This window comes from Sceloporus occidentalis, unplaced genomic scaffold, assembly GCF_023333645.1.
Source record: "Sceloporus occidentalis isolate IW3139 unplaced genomic scaffold, rSceOcc1.0.p SCAF_3, whole genome shotgun sequence".
NCBI lineage: Eukaryota > Metazoa > Chordata > Lepidosauria > Squamata > Phrynosomatidae > Sceloporus > Sceloporus occidentalis.
In genome coordinates this window covers 158,108,286-158,123,625 of record NW_028316983.1, presented here as the reverse complement: position 1 = coordinate 158,123,625, position 15,340 = coordinate 158,108,286, and the positions used below count along the sequence as shown (strand labels likewise).

The window sequence follows — 15,340 nt, the reverse complement described above, 5'->3', positions numbered from 1 at the left end:
CTTCTCTGTCAGAGAGAGCTCAGGTGCCACAATAAACTACAATTCTCAGGATTCCCTAGCACTGAGCCCAGGACAGTTATAAGCGGTCCTGAACTGGATTATTTCTGCAGTGTGTTTTGGATCACAAAAGCAAACACATGCTTCTGCAGTTCCCCTCAAAATGATGACACTAAATGATATTCTGTCCTTCCCTCTCCCCCATTTTGAGAGGGACTGCAGATGAAAACAGACGTTTAATTACTTTTAGGGAGTGGGAATAATAAACATGCTTTTAGGAGTATGGTTGTTGTGTGGCTTCAAGTCGTCCCCGACTTAGGCTGCATCCACACTGGAGAAATGACCCAGTCTGGCACCACTTTAACTGCCCTGGCTCAAGGCTATGGAATTCTAGAAGACCATACCCTTGAGCCAGAAAAGAGTTAAAGCGGTGCCAAACCAGGTTATTTCTCCAGTGTGGACACAGCCTTAGTTATAGTGACGCTAAGGAAAGGTTTTTCTTGGCAAGGTTGTCCAGAGAAGGTTCGCCATCGCCTTCCCCTGAGGCTGAGAGAATGCATGACTGGCCCAAGGCGAGGGAATTTAAATTGTGCTGCGCATGATTTCTTTCAAAGGAACACTTATATTTTATTATTGTTATATTAGAAATCATGTTTATATATGTAAGAGAGGAGGGGAGGGGCTTATTTATATTGTATGTATTTATCAGAGTTGTATTGTGTTTTGTGTATTGGAGTTTAAAAATTATATTGTATTGTATTGCGATTGTAAGCCGCCTCAATCCTACGGTAAGAGGCGGGATATATATAAAATTTATTATTATTATTATTATTAGTGTATTGGATTTATTACTATTATATTTATTGTTGTTGTTGTTGTGTATTGGATTTATTATTGTATTATTGTATTGCATTTTATTGCGATTGTAATTTGCCTCAATCTTACGGGAAGAGGCAGGATATAAATAAAATTTATTAGTAGAATTATTAGTATTAGTATTATTTGTGTATTGATTTATTATTGTATTATTATTTGTATCGTTGTATTATTGTATTGTATTTTACTGCAACTGTAAGGCGCCTCAATCTCATGGGAAGAGGTGGGATATAATTATTATAATTATAATTATTATTTGTGTATTGGATTTATTATTGTATTATTGTATTTTATTGTGATTGTAAGCCGCCTCGATCCTACGGGAAGAGGCGGGATATAAATAGAAATGTACCATTATTATAACATTAAGGGGCTTTAAGGGAGCGCCCTGGGCGGATAAGGGGCTGTGGTTGGCTTATAGGCAAAGGAAACCCCTTTTGCCACTGTTCCCTGCTCAGACAACAAGAGCGGGAAACTGAGAGAGAAAAGCTTGAATCCCAAACAATAACTGCGCCACCTCCGAGCGCGCGCCCTAACCGCCCCTCAGCCGCCAATCAACCAACCGCCGCGACAAGACGTCACCGATCTGCGTTCCTATTCGCCCTTTCCAAACGCAGAGGACCAATCACGTCTCTCGCTCGGCCGCGGCTGGCCAATGGCGTTACAGAGCCGGCTCCTTTCCCCGCCCCCGCGCTGTCTTTCGCTCTGCTGCCAAGGGACAGCAAGGATGCGCCTTGCGAAGGGTTGACCTAGTAGTCAGTCGAGGCAGGACGCCGAGGAGAGCGGACGTGCCTCCTTTTCTCTCTCTCTCTTCTCTCGCTTCCGTCGCCGCTCGCTGAGATGCCAGGGGCGGTGCTGCTGGTAGTGGCCACCGGGGCCGCCCTCATCGTGGCCTTCCTGCTCCTCCTCTGCATCGTGGCGCCGCTCAGCAGCCCCAAGCCCCTCGCCTTGTCCGGCGCCCACGTCGTGGTGAGGTTATGGCGGGTTTGGGCTAGGCTTTTGAGCGCCAGGGTCCCACGCAGTGGCATTCTGCGAACGGTAGTCTGTTGTGGCACCAGAGATATTTTGGACTACAGCTCCCAGAAGCCCTCAGCCATGTTGGCCAATGGCATGGGATTCTGGGAGATGGAGTCCAAAATTAAAGAGCACAGTTTGGGGGCCGCTGGCTAAGCACCTTTGAGACTGACTGAAAGAAAGGAAATTTGGCAGCATGAGCTTTCCTAGGCTTCAGCCTCCTTCCTCTTCAGTCAAAAGCATCGGAGGAGGAAGGCTAGGAGAGCTCATGCTGTCAGCGTCCTTCTTCTCGAGGTGGTCCAGGAACTGTGCCCTTTAAGAGATGTTTTGGACTTCAGCTCCCAGAAGCCCTTAGCCATCTTAGCCAATAGTTTGGGATTCTGGGAGATGAAGTCCAACAATCCCTTGAAGAGCACAGTTTTGGGGACCACTGCAATTTATAAGGTTTTTAGAGAGAAGTGTGATGGTTTGGGTGTTGGACTGCGACTCTGGAGACCAGGGTTCGGTTCCCCACTCAGCCATGAAACCCACCGGGTGACCTTGGGGGAGTCACACTCTCTCAGCCTCAGAGGATGGCAATGGCCATGGCAAGCGACCTCTGAAGGAATCAAGGAAACCCCGTGATAGGTTGGCCTGGGAGTCAGCATGAATCAGAAATGGCTTGAAGGCGCACGACGACAACAACAACAACAAGGTCTTTAGCCTTCTCTGCCAAAGAGTGCCGGTGCCTCTCCAAACTACAAATCCCAGGATTGTGTAGGATGGAGCCTAGGCAGTTAGGCTGGTGTCTGTTGGCATTATTTCTACATTGTAGAGGCACAAGTGGTGTCAGACTGCTTCCCCTCTTCAGTGCAGCTGCATCCTTGGCTGTCTTCCTTCGGTAGCTATTAGTGCATCAATAAACTGGGGAAATATTTGGTGTAGAGAAGGGGAAAATCCAGACTTGGAGTGTTTTGTGTTTCTTGTAAGGGATAATTGGAATGGGCTAAAGGAGAGGATTTTAGAAAGGTGTTCTTTTCTCATTTAACCTTCTTCTGAATGTTGTTTCTTATGGTTCCCCTTCTACATGTTCCTATTTCTCTCTGAGATAGAAGAGAGCTAAAATAGTGATAAGCTGCTTAGTAAGTTCTTTTCTAATAGGAAGGTGCACATTCTGAAACAAGAAGTCATAAAACCCTATAGATTTAACAGCACAGTTTGCTCAACAGCTTTGACTGGGGTTCCCTTCAGGAACCCTGCAAGAAGTGCTGTGCTTAGTTATCATCAGCTGCTCGTAATGGGACAGAAATATGTAGAAGGATGTGCTAATGACATAAGCGGTGATGCGGGCTTTCTAGAAAAAGTGGAAAGGTTTCCAGTGCTCTAAGTCATGTTATCTGACTTGGCTTGCTTCAATTAAACATTCGGACACATTCAAAACCTTATGTGGCAATTCTTTGATTTGAATATTTCTAATTGTGTAAAGAGAGTAATGTGTACTGCCCTTTTGTTTAACCAAAACAATTACACATGAAAGACTACTTTGTTTGTTTATTTATATTTAGAACATGTACCCAAAGAGAAAAAAGCCAGCTCAATGTAGTGTTTGAGTGCTTGACTACAACTTGGGAGACCAGTGTTCAAATTGCTGCTCAGCTGTGGAAACCCACTGGGGGACCTTGGGCAAGTCCTCTCAGCCTCAGGAAGGGATGGGTAAACCCTTCTCTGGACAAATCTTGCCATGGCCTTAGGGTTTGTCTAAGTCAGAAATGACTGGAAGATACACAACAACTCAAAGATATATATAGCATATCTCAACAGTTTAACTTTCTTTTGCTGAGATTATCAGTTCCATTTCAAGATGAGAACAATCTGACTCAGTAGAACTGGTTTAATGTTCAATTTCACTAAAGAATGGATGTGAGTGTCCAGACACAACCGGAAACCGATCATATTGTGCACAGGAAAAGGTTATCATATACTACTTTCAGTTCTCCCATGGGCAGCTGAGTACAGTCGACCTGCTCCATACATGGGCTTCCCACATGCGGGCTTGAGGTCACACATATGGGAGGCCCCATTCAGATGAATGGTGGGCACCTGTGGCGCATGTGCTGCGCCACACATGGGAGTGCATGCCATGCACGGGAGCGTGCCCCGTTAATCTAACTGGGACTTGAGCATGCACAGAATTTGCTTTGCACAGTGGGTCCAGAACGGATCCCCCTCATAAAGCAAGAGTCCACTGTGCTAGAGTTTCTCAGTGCTTAGAAGAGTAAACTTACAGACGTTCATATACTATATTTGGCCCATCTAACATGATAGATTGCAATGCAATGAGCCAGGCTAGTAATGGATAAATGTAGAGCTAGATAGCTGTGATGTGGAAAATTTCCATGGAAAAATGTAGCATCAGTTATATGTATAACTTACAGATCTGTCAGTGTGTCTCCCCACTGTTAAAAGACTCATGCAGCAGGTTGTACTCATGGCATTTTGGACTACAGCTAGGCAGACTTCCAATTTTTAACCCTTGGTTCTTTTTATCTAAAATATATGAAGAGCATTAATTTGCCTACCCCTGGAATAGAGAGTTTATAATATGTAGCAGACGTGTATTCAAGCCAGTTTACCATGGCACTTGCCATGATCTTATTGTACGCTTGTTCAAGGATGCAACTCTACGTTTTTATTTTCTCCCTTTCCAGTTAAATGGGGCCCAAGGGAGTTTTTATGGGGAATACCTGCTTGGTAGAGTTTCATCATATGTTTAAAAGCCTATGTGATGTAGTGACTCTGGATAGAGTCACATACACATAAAAATATGTTTGATGTGTTTTTTCTTCCCATCCTCCCATTTTTGAGGAGGAGCATTTGCATTAGTCATACAGTACTTCCATTTGGATAAATGATACTATACTTTGGGTGGGAAGAATTGTATACCAGCTCCTCCAGTGTGTAGAGATTCTAGCTGTTGGAGTAAGTGCATGCTCTAATGCAAATTTAAGCTTTTTGCCTCAATTCTCCAACTGCTTCAAATCAAAGGGAACTATTTCTAATTATTTGGTCATTTGAGATAGCCGTTGACGAGGAAGTAAACCATTCAGTATTCATATTAATTATAAGTTGGGACAGAGAACAAACATAGCAATAATACATGAATAAGGTAGATCTTTCCCTCAGAAGGATTCATAGCCTACGTTACTTATGCCTCCTGTCCTGTTCTTTTGTTGATGTTTCTTCTTACTCTCTTTAATAAAGATTATTCCATTGTGTCCTTTGTAATGGGCTAAATTTATCCCTAAAACTATTTAATCTTCCTACATATGCACTAGTAACATGCGCACCATAATTGCCAAAGTAGATGTAATGGAAACTAACTGGAATGTCTTCTTTAAATAAGGATGGCCTCATTACAAACATAATTCTGCATCAGAGTGCAGTTGAGCCCCTGACTGCATTTTTTCCTTCAGTTCAAGGTAGTGGCTCACTATTTGACCCATTGTTCCACTAAAATAGGAATACATATGATAGCAGTGTTGAAAACTCATGGTTTAGGACAGCATTCCCTGGTATGGTGCCTTCCAATTGTGCCAGTTGGCGATGGTTGGAGTTGTAGCCTAACCAGCTGAAGAGCTCCAGGTTAGGGAAGGCTAGGGTCCTAAGGTTTCTAAAGCAGTATACCACTTCACCATATCCAGGGAGAAAACTACAACAGAAGAGTGTGTATCTGATTCTAGCAATGTTTTTCAGGTATCTCACTTTGTGCTAGATCATTTGTTTTTCTAACGATAATAAAGGAACTGGTAGAAGCAAAGAAGCAACTCACAGTTCTGTTTGGTCACTTGATAGCTATTCGGTGTACACTCATTCCTCTCAAGTTGTGGGAGATCTGTTCTGGAACACACCCTGCGAATTGGAAATATTGCGGATATTCAGGCCCCATTGGCTATAATGGTGTCACACTCCCCCGCACGCCATTTTGTCCCTCCTTACTTGCTGAAGGACCAAAACCGTGGATTTTAAGTCTGTGAATGAGGAGGGACAAGTCTTATTTTCTTTCTATTCACTGCCTGCTGGAGTCTTGAAATACTTCATGCTGAAAGCCCTTACATTCAGGAATCTTGAAAGCAGAGTCTTTCCGTGGAGTGGAATTTACTTAAATTTATCTGTAGTTTAAAATACAGATCAGACTGATCTTAAAACATTTTGTTACATTCCCATACACATACCAAATAGTAATTTTGCACCTTTAGTATCAAGGTCCTGCATTCCTGTTTTTTCTAGACCCAGGTTTTCTGCTTAAGAGTGAATGCATGTATTCTTTCAACCATTAACCTGTTATGGTTAAGAAATTGGTACTTTTCTTTTTGAACTTCTACTTTTCACTTGTCCATCCCTGATAGCAATTTCAGGCTCAGAAGGACTAATACCTGTAGCTCAGTGCTGTTTCCTTGCAAAACGAGTGTTGTGGCAATATAATCTATCTATCTATCTATATCTCTCTGTATATGAAATGTTAGAGGGGATGAAGCCTATTTAAAAAGAATCAACATAGGCAGAGACTCTAGCACTTGGCACAAAATTTTAAACAAATGCCGTTGCAGCTGCTAGCTCTTCAATGTAATGGTGATTCTGTGACATCCTCACATGCTGAATAGCTGGCAGTATTTTAAATTTCTTTAAAAGTGTTTTGATGTCACGGTACATTAAAGCTATGAATTTCTAAGGTCAGAGAATACGTACAAGGAGCTTTGACATTTCAGAATGGAAAATCCCAAATGTATCTGATTGTTGAGTTGTTCATGTTTGATACCTTTGAAGTTTTACTGTAGAAGCCTAGTGCATGGAAGGATTATCACATTGTATTGGGAGTTAAAATATTATATTGGTCCTGGTTATTATCAAGGCTACTATAGGCTGAAGGGGAGGGAAGCTAAAATGTGCGGATCCCATGAAAGTTGGTTAAAAAAACAAATTGCATAGTTACTATTTCAAAATAGCAAGTGTGATATTTATTACCTACATAGTTTAAATCCTAGAGCTGACTTCAGTCTGACCTTTACTAGAGCAAACCTTAATTCTGTAGTCTCTGGCATGACAATAATCTTAGCAGTTATGTCATCACTGAGGTAAACATATTGAGATGAGAAGTGCTTTGAATACTTGAAGCATGTTGTGTTGATCATAAATATTATTGTTAGCTACTTTTGAATAATACCTTACAGAGGCTTCCGTGTGACACTTGAATTGTCCATATTGTTTAGTGTCATTAAATAAGAAATGCAATTATCTTTGTTTGTGTTTCTAGGTAATTGTTACTTATATCTGTTTTGGACATAACAGATATGACTCACCAGAAAGTAATTATACAAGTATTTGTAATTGTTCTGCTGTTTTTAAACCTATTGCATCACACTCCCCCCTACCCACTTCAAAATTTCAGAATTTTTAAGGAGCCAAGACATAAAAGAAAATTATTATAAAATGATATACAGATGGCATCTTTCTCCGGATAAGCTGTGTAAGATTTATGGCAAGGGACAAAATTTTTGTTGGAAAAAAAAAAAGGAACTTTTTTTCACTTATGGTGGGAATGTCCCCAAGCTAAGACATTTTGGAATATGATTCATAATGGTATTAAAGAAATATTAGGTGTAGATTTAAAACTCTGTCCATCCGGAAATATTATTATTGAATATGATAGGAGGAGGAGAGAGAAAAAAGGTATGGTAAATTGATTTTTTATATGCTGGCAGCTGCCAGACTGGTTTATGCCAGGAATTGGAAATTAAGGAAAGAAATCCAAATAGGTGAATGGATAATTAAATTATTAGAAATGATGGGAAATGACATAATTTCAAAATGTTTATCAGAAAATATAAATAAATGCCAAGAATCAAAGGACAAGGAAACTATAGATACAAAAGAATGGGAAAAATCGTATGACTTTATTAAGGGGAAATGGCCAAACATATAAATTAATAATCAGAAAGTACTAAAAGAAGAAGAAGAAGAAGACCTGATTGGTTAAATAACCAAGAAACAGTAGCAGTTAATAAATGGAAAACTACATTGCAAAAAAAAAAAGATGGGAAACAGAGGAAGGAAGGAAGGACAACTATTAAAGAAATATTGGATATGTTGTTGAATATGATAAGCAGAAGAAATAAATAAATGAAACGGAAGATTATGACTGAAGGAAGTCATGTTTATTTATATGTGGAAGACTGGAAGATTAAAAATGAATGTATGAATTGTATTTTATGTATGTTTTTAAGATGTTTGTTTTGTAATATGTATGTGTAATAAAATAAAATTTTTACTTCTCTATAAGAGATGCTAAGAGTAACAGCAGAATTTTCCAAGTATGGCATTTTGTCTTTAAAGTTGAGAAGACATACTGTTCGTTCCTTCTGTAGGCAGCAAGGTTTTTCAGTATGCATTCAGACTAGGCTCTCAAGGAACAACTTGAGTCATGCAGGTAGAAATTTTTGTGTTGTGTTGTGCATCAAATCTTTTTAATGATTTATATCATTCTTCAAATATGCTGTGCCAGAACTGCTCTACTGCTGAATTTCTGGTATTTGGAAGAATGTTCCCCTTTTGTTATATTGTGCTATAAAATTATAATAGTATGGATAATTATTTGTTTTAAACATATATATTTTGCCAAAATTGGGGGGCTTCCAAGGCAACTGAAAATAAAAGAGTAAATACCTAGCAAATCTAATAAGATTCTTTTAAAAGGCAGATTGGCTTATGTAGACTCTGGGAAGACAGTGATGTAGAATGTAAAGTCCCCAGGCCTGAGATACTTTAATACTACCTATGAATAGTTTGTTTTTAAAACTGAAACTGATTTGAATGTTTCATGCTGCTTCATGTTTGGGGAATCCATTGTTTCTTTCACATCACTTCCAAAATTCAACTAATTCATCCAATAGTCCAGGCGTAATACTTTCCGGTTCTGATTCAAAGTTGAGTATAAAATGTTTAAAAGTTTATGAGACATTTGGTGGCCTGGTTTTGTGTTCGCTTTTCTCCTCTGTGAGACAGTTACAGAAGGTGGATCTGCAGTAGGCTGCCTTTATTCAGAATAACAGTTACAGTGGGCCCTCCCCTTACGCGCGGGATCCGTTCCGGATCCTCCCGCATAAGGGAAAATCCGCCTATGCTCAAGCCCCATAGGAAGTAATGGGGCGTGTGCATGTGGCAGTGCGGCATGCGTGCCACAAGGGCGCTCGGACGCCATTGTTCTCCCCATGTGGCTTCCGCATAAGCTGGAAGCTGCGTAAAATGCATCCGCTTATGGCGCAGGCACACTGTATATGTTTTAGTAAAAGAGATCTCAAGATAATAAAAAAAATTAAAACTCTATTGTTTGATGCACCCAGTGGCACTAATGTACTAGAGACTTTAAAAAAACATTACAGCACTGAGATGTGCAATATTACACATACTAGCCCCAGTGTTTGTATTTGTTTTTGCAAATATGCTTGACTAGCTTGGAGTTAAATGAGATAGCATGCTTATAAGTATATAACACTTAAGTGCACTTTCATAGTAAGATGCCTGATCAGAAAGAGGGTGTGTAACAAGTTTTTATTTCCACATATGATGACAACTCTGGTTGTCTGCTTACCTTTGGAATAGTTGTTGTTGTTGTTAACTGCCTTTGAGGCGATTTCGACCCATGGCGACCTTATGGATGAGACATCTCCAGCCCCCCCCCCCCCCGTCCTCTACTGCTCTGCCCAGCTCCTACAAACTCATATACTGTACATGGTAATTAAGCCCAATTATCTATCATGTGGCCTTTCTCTCTTTCCACTTCCCTCCACATTTCCTAACATTATTGTCTTTTTTGATGATTCATTCCTTCTCATGATGTGTCCAAAGTATAACAGTCTAAGTCTTGTCATATTGGCTTCTGGGGATATTTCTGGCTTGATCTGCTCTAGTTTGTCCTTTTGGCAGTCCATGGGATCCTCAGCACTCTTCTCCAGCACCACTTCTCAAATGAGCCAATTTTCGTCCTATATTCTTTCTTGACTGTCCAGCTCTCACATCCATACATGGTGACAGGGAATACAATGGCCTGTATGATTCTCACTTTTGTGCTCAGTTGTATGTCTTTGCATTTTAGGATTTTTTCTAGTTCTTTCATAGCTGCCCCCCCCCCCCTTAATCTTCTTATGATTTCCTGGCTGCAGCCCCCGTTCCAATCAATCTTTGATCCCAGATATGAGAAATCTTTTACTATTTCTATTTCCTCATTGTCTAGTTTGAATGTGTGTACGTTCTCTGTGGTCATTTTTTTTATGTTCAGCAATAAACCTGCCTATGCACTTTCTTCTTTGATCTTCCTTATTAGTTGTTCCAGGTCTGTGAGGTTCTCTGCTAGTATTCTGGTGTCATCAGCATATCTCAGATGGTTGATATTTCTTCCTATTTTCACTCCTCCTTCCATGTTCAAGCCTGCTTTCCTTACAATATGTTCTGCATATATGTTGAATAGGTATGGTGATAGGATGCAGCCTTGTCTGACTCCTTTGCCAATTGGGAACCATTCTGTTTCTCCTTCTTCTGTCCTGACTGTAGCCTCTTGTCCTGAGTACAGATTCCTCATCAAGATTACCAGATGTGTTGGCACTCCCGTATCTTTAAGGGCGTTCCATAGCCTTTCATGATTTATGCAGTCAAAGGCTTTGCTATAATCTATAAAACACATGCTGATTTTCTTTTGGAACTCCCTACTACGCTCCATTAGCCATTGTATATTTGCAATGGGATCGCTGGTGCCTCTTCCTTTCCTGAACCCTGCTTGGACCTCTGGGATTTCTCTCTCCATGTATGGTTGGTGTCTATGGTGCACAATTTTGAGTATGATTTTGCTTGCATGAGAGATCAGTGCTATGGTTCTATAGTTGCTGCAGTCTCTTGTGTCTCATTTTTTGTGGATGGGGATGCATATTGATCACTTCCAATCAGTTGGTCATCATTTTATTTTCCATCTCTGTTGACATATGTTGGTTAGCACTAGAGTTGACTCTGTCGATGTGGATTGCAACAGTTCTGTTGGAATATCATCAGTTCCTGGAGTCTTGTTTTTTGGCATTTCCTTTATTGCCGCTTCCACCTCAGTTTTTAAAATTTGGGGTTCATCTTTATATGGCTCTTCATTCCATGTGTCCTCCATGTTGTCATCTCTTTTATATAACTCTTCTGTGTATTGCATCCATCGGAATATGGATAAATATGTATATTGAAATATGCTTATTTACAATAGATAGATATTTGTATTTCAGGTATACTTGATTACTTTGAACTGAAAAGAAATTATTTACATAATTCTTCTTTTTGTGGCTAAAATGTAATTTGCCCGATTTATGGAACTCTTGGAGAGGGCAGTCACACACCATTTAGCACTTTAGATTAGCTATAAATTATCTTACTTTTGGAATTTTTCTTCCTGGCTATATTGATTGAAAAACAGTAAGGCACCATTCTTGTAAATTGGTTTTTAAAACAGTTAAAACTTATTGGTGCTCAACTAGAGGATTTATAAAATACTAATAAGATACATGCTTCAGAACCTTGCACCGTGCAGTTTACATGTCTCTAGCATTACAAAATTATGTTCATTTACTTATAAAGGGTCCATTATGAACTCCTTGAACTCTTTTGCTCCCCTCATGCACATTTAAAACCATTTAAGAAAGTAGCTTTCTTTGAAACCAAGTGTAGGATCAAAAGAACTATTAACATTTTCTCCCATAAGCATGTTTTTAGATGCTCATGGGAGCTTTTGTCCTCTTGACTTGAACAAAAACCATCTTAACCTGCAGTCAGATGTGTGTGCATACACACATAAAGTCTCACTTATGTTTTAACAGATTCTAGATTAGAGGGCAATTTCAAAAGTAATCTGTCATGTTGGTTACTTCTTCAGAGAGACGTGAGCCAAAGTAACTTTCCAAAAGCTAGACTTCATCATAACAGAGGATATATGTCTTTTCTTCAAGAAACAGAAGTAGGTTTCCACATTGACCTGTTGGCGAAGCCATAAATCTTAATTTGCAATAATAAATACTGCATGCAACCTGTTCTTTCAGGTTTATAAAGCTTAACATAAAGCCAAATACAATATTTGCATCCCACCCTCACCCATATTCAAACTTAGAAAAAGTATATAGAGAGATTGTGTAGCACCTTTGAAACTAACTGAAAGAAATAAACTGGCACCATGAGCTTTGTGTGTGTGTGTGTGTGTGTGTGTGTACACAGGAGGGACATAGAGTTTTATAAATTTATGCTATTTTGCATTATGGCACACATTGAAAGAAATTCACAACACTTCTGGTTTCATTTTCAGAAAATGAATTTCTAATATGTTTTATATTAACTGAAAAATCAAAAGTTCCTCACAGTTCAGGACCTTGTAGCTCCATTTGTAACAAAAAATGTAAAAAAATAAAATAAAGGGAATTCAGTTGGTAACTACTGTCTGAGTGAACTATGCTTTTAATATACTGAACGTGTTAACTTTAATGACAAACTAGATTGTATAATTCATTGTGCATATACTACATCTCATGTTCTAAAGTAACAAAGTTCTTTTCAATTTGTAAAATTCTAATGTTATTCCCCACCCCACCCCGATTTTTGGAAAATGTTTTTTTTTAGGGGGTGGGGGGAAGGTGCATGCTGTCAAAATTTCTAGAAATTTTACATTGCTAATCATGGGGAAATGTTTGTGTGAGCTGGTCCCGAATTTGACTGTTCTGACTAATAAAAGATTTATATTGCCATATAATTAGCTTTACAGACTTAATTGAAATACTGTTTTCTTTTCTTAAAAGGTAACTGGAGGCTCCAGTGGCATTGGAAAAAGCATTGCTATTGAATGTTTTAAACAAGGTGCTTTTATAACATTAATTGCAAGAAATGAGGTAAATTTCTCATTTATTTAACAATTGTGTTGTGCTTGAAGAGAGTTTTTTTTTGTAAAAATTATAAGTAAAAAAATACTACTTACCTATATAGTTATAATCTTTAACTCCAGTGTACTAGTGAGCTGTGGCTAGGACCTACTGAAAGCAATGGAGCTTAAATGAGTGATTAATCACTTTTCATCGTATCACCTCAGGCTACCTCAGCAATTCTTTCTTCATCAGTGCTTCAGTCTACAAACAGTCTTACTCCTGCCGTCATGTAGTAAAGGTGTAATTCATGTTTACTGTCCAATTCTTTATTCATAATGCCCAACGGAAACATTTCTCATGGCATTACAAAATTCACCTTTAATATTTTGGATTAACACATACAGTAAATCTTGGACCAGGAACTTTTTGCCTTCTTACAAGTCCACCACAGATGAACAAGGGAGCCCTCTTATCTTCTAGCATCCCACTTTCAACATTTAACAATAAGTCTGGTCCTAGGGTAATTTGTCTGCGTGTAACAATGACGGCTGCACAGAATCAAGCCATGATCTCAGTTGTTTGAGAGTCTACATCCTCAAGCAGTAATGTCAAGTAATGATCAGCTGCTCTTCCTGGGAATTTTTGTAAAATTGGGTAAATTAAAGAGTAGTGCACACCTTCGTAGAATGGGCAGTACAATATGATGTGCACAAGTGAGTCGACTGAAGTCTCAGAACATAACCATGTCTGATTCTTATAAGGGAGCTTCATATATTTTCCTTCCAAAACAGCAGAAGGGAAGACACTAAAACGGACTGCAGTGATGGCTGCCCTAAGTTTGGGTGCTGTTAGCTTAGCCAAATAGGTTGGCCTAGCAAAAGTCACTTCCAAACTTCCTAAAACTGGGATATTCCTAAATTTATCCATGTAGTTCTGTAATTCTATATCCCAGGTACACTGCATAAAGACTGATTTTGCCCTTTCACAGCCCATTTGTACTAGGGTTATCTGAGAAAATCCACACATACACAAGATGCTGTTTATCATCAATTTCCAGGAGGAGGAGTAATTGTCTGATAAAACCAGTGGAGCCAACCCACATGGAATAAACATAAATTTAAGCCAGAAGTTAATTATCAGAATCCAAGCTCATGCTTTGATGGTGGTCAGGCGTGCCTCAAGGCGCATTGCTACATTTAAAACACAACATGGCCCTGAAAATATACTTCTCAGAAATTTTGTTTGTAATATCTCAAACTTATTGTAAGTACAGTTTTGGGCTCCATATCGTAAGACTGAAATGACTTTGGCTTCAAAAACTTGTATGGCTGCAAGTATGTATTATCCTCCTGGTGTAGAAAAAGCTCTACAGAGCTATCATATTCTTATGTGCACTTTTGATTGCCAGTTCTGCCTGGAGTTTCCATGCTCTTGATGCCTGAAAGACTACTCTTAGATATTTAAAGCTATTTCCCTGCTCGATTGTTACACCATTTATTTGTCATTTATGACTAGTTTTTTTTCTTCAAAAAATACCTTTTTTAAAAAAATAACAATAGTGCTTCACTATGGCACTATAGAGCCAATTCTGGTTAAGTTTTTGACAACATATTTTGTGTCATATACATCATTTGTACAGGTTTCCTTTTAAATTACTACACAAAGTAAATTTTATATCTTTCAACCGAACCATATCTCATTTGTACATTATGCCCAAAATTTTGGGCCTATTGTCATATACAGGTTAACTTGTCTCTAGTTTCAATAGCCATTTATACACTTTTTAAAGGACATGTTCATCGTCTAAATAGAATTCATTTTCTCAAATTACAACAGCTATTTTTTTAACCCATTCTTTCTTTAAAAAGGCTTCCTATGGTGAGGTGGCTAATGTTATCTTAGGGAAAAAATCACTGCTTATATTTATATGGAAGTCATAAAAGAACCTTTCTCATACAATGATCTTAAATTTCTGCATGATCTTTACCTTTATTATACCAAAGATTAACTTGCTACCCAAATCTCAAGTCATAACCTTCATGTTCAAGAGTTTTCATCTCTAAGCACCTGAAAATAATAATAATAATAATAATAATAATAATAATAATAATAATATTTTATTTATATTTCCCACCTCTCCCTGCAGATTAAGGCAGATTTACAGCAAAAAAATTCAACAATACAAAATGCAAATACAATGTTATCTAAAAATACAAATAGTAAAACAGTCAGCAATACTGCTACCAATCATTAAAATATCCAAATTGTCTTCTGTTCCCATGCTCTTAAATCGGAAGTGGAGGTGTTCTTTATGATCAATCCTAGCAGATCAGATGGATAGGCCAGCCAGTAGAGATCTGTCTTAAGTGCCTTCCTAAAGGCTTCCAGTGTAGTAATAAGGTGGATCTCTTGGCAAGCTGTTCCATAGTTCAGGGGCTGCAGTTGTGAAAGCTTTAAGGGAAGTTGTAACTAGTCTGGTTTTCGTGTATTCCAGTAGTTCCTTCCCTGATATTCTAAGAGTGCGGGGCGGATTATAAGACACTGTA

The 15,340-nt window shown here is 38.8% G+C and overlaps 1 protein-coding gene across 2 annotated transcripts in view; it reads left to right on the top strand.

The window, feature by feature from the left end:
• The first annotated feature begins 1,578 nt into the window (after nt 1–1,578).
• Nucleotides 1,579–15,340, top strand: part of LOC149316977 (3-ketodihydrosphingosine reductase-like) — a 39,600-nt gene continuing 25,838 nt past the window's right edge. For both annotated transcript variants that reach the window (XM_089516616.1, XM_089516617.1), the window contains exons 1-2: nt 1,579–1,842; nt 12,732–12,821. In XM_089516616.1, coding sequence (XP_089372742.1) covers nt 1,714–1,842; nt 12,732–12,821 — 219 coding nt within the window. In that variant the 5' untranslated portion in view covers nt 1,579–1,713. The remainder of the gene's footprint in view (nt 1,843–12,731; nt 12,822–15,340) is intronic.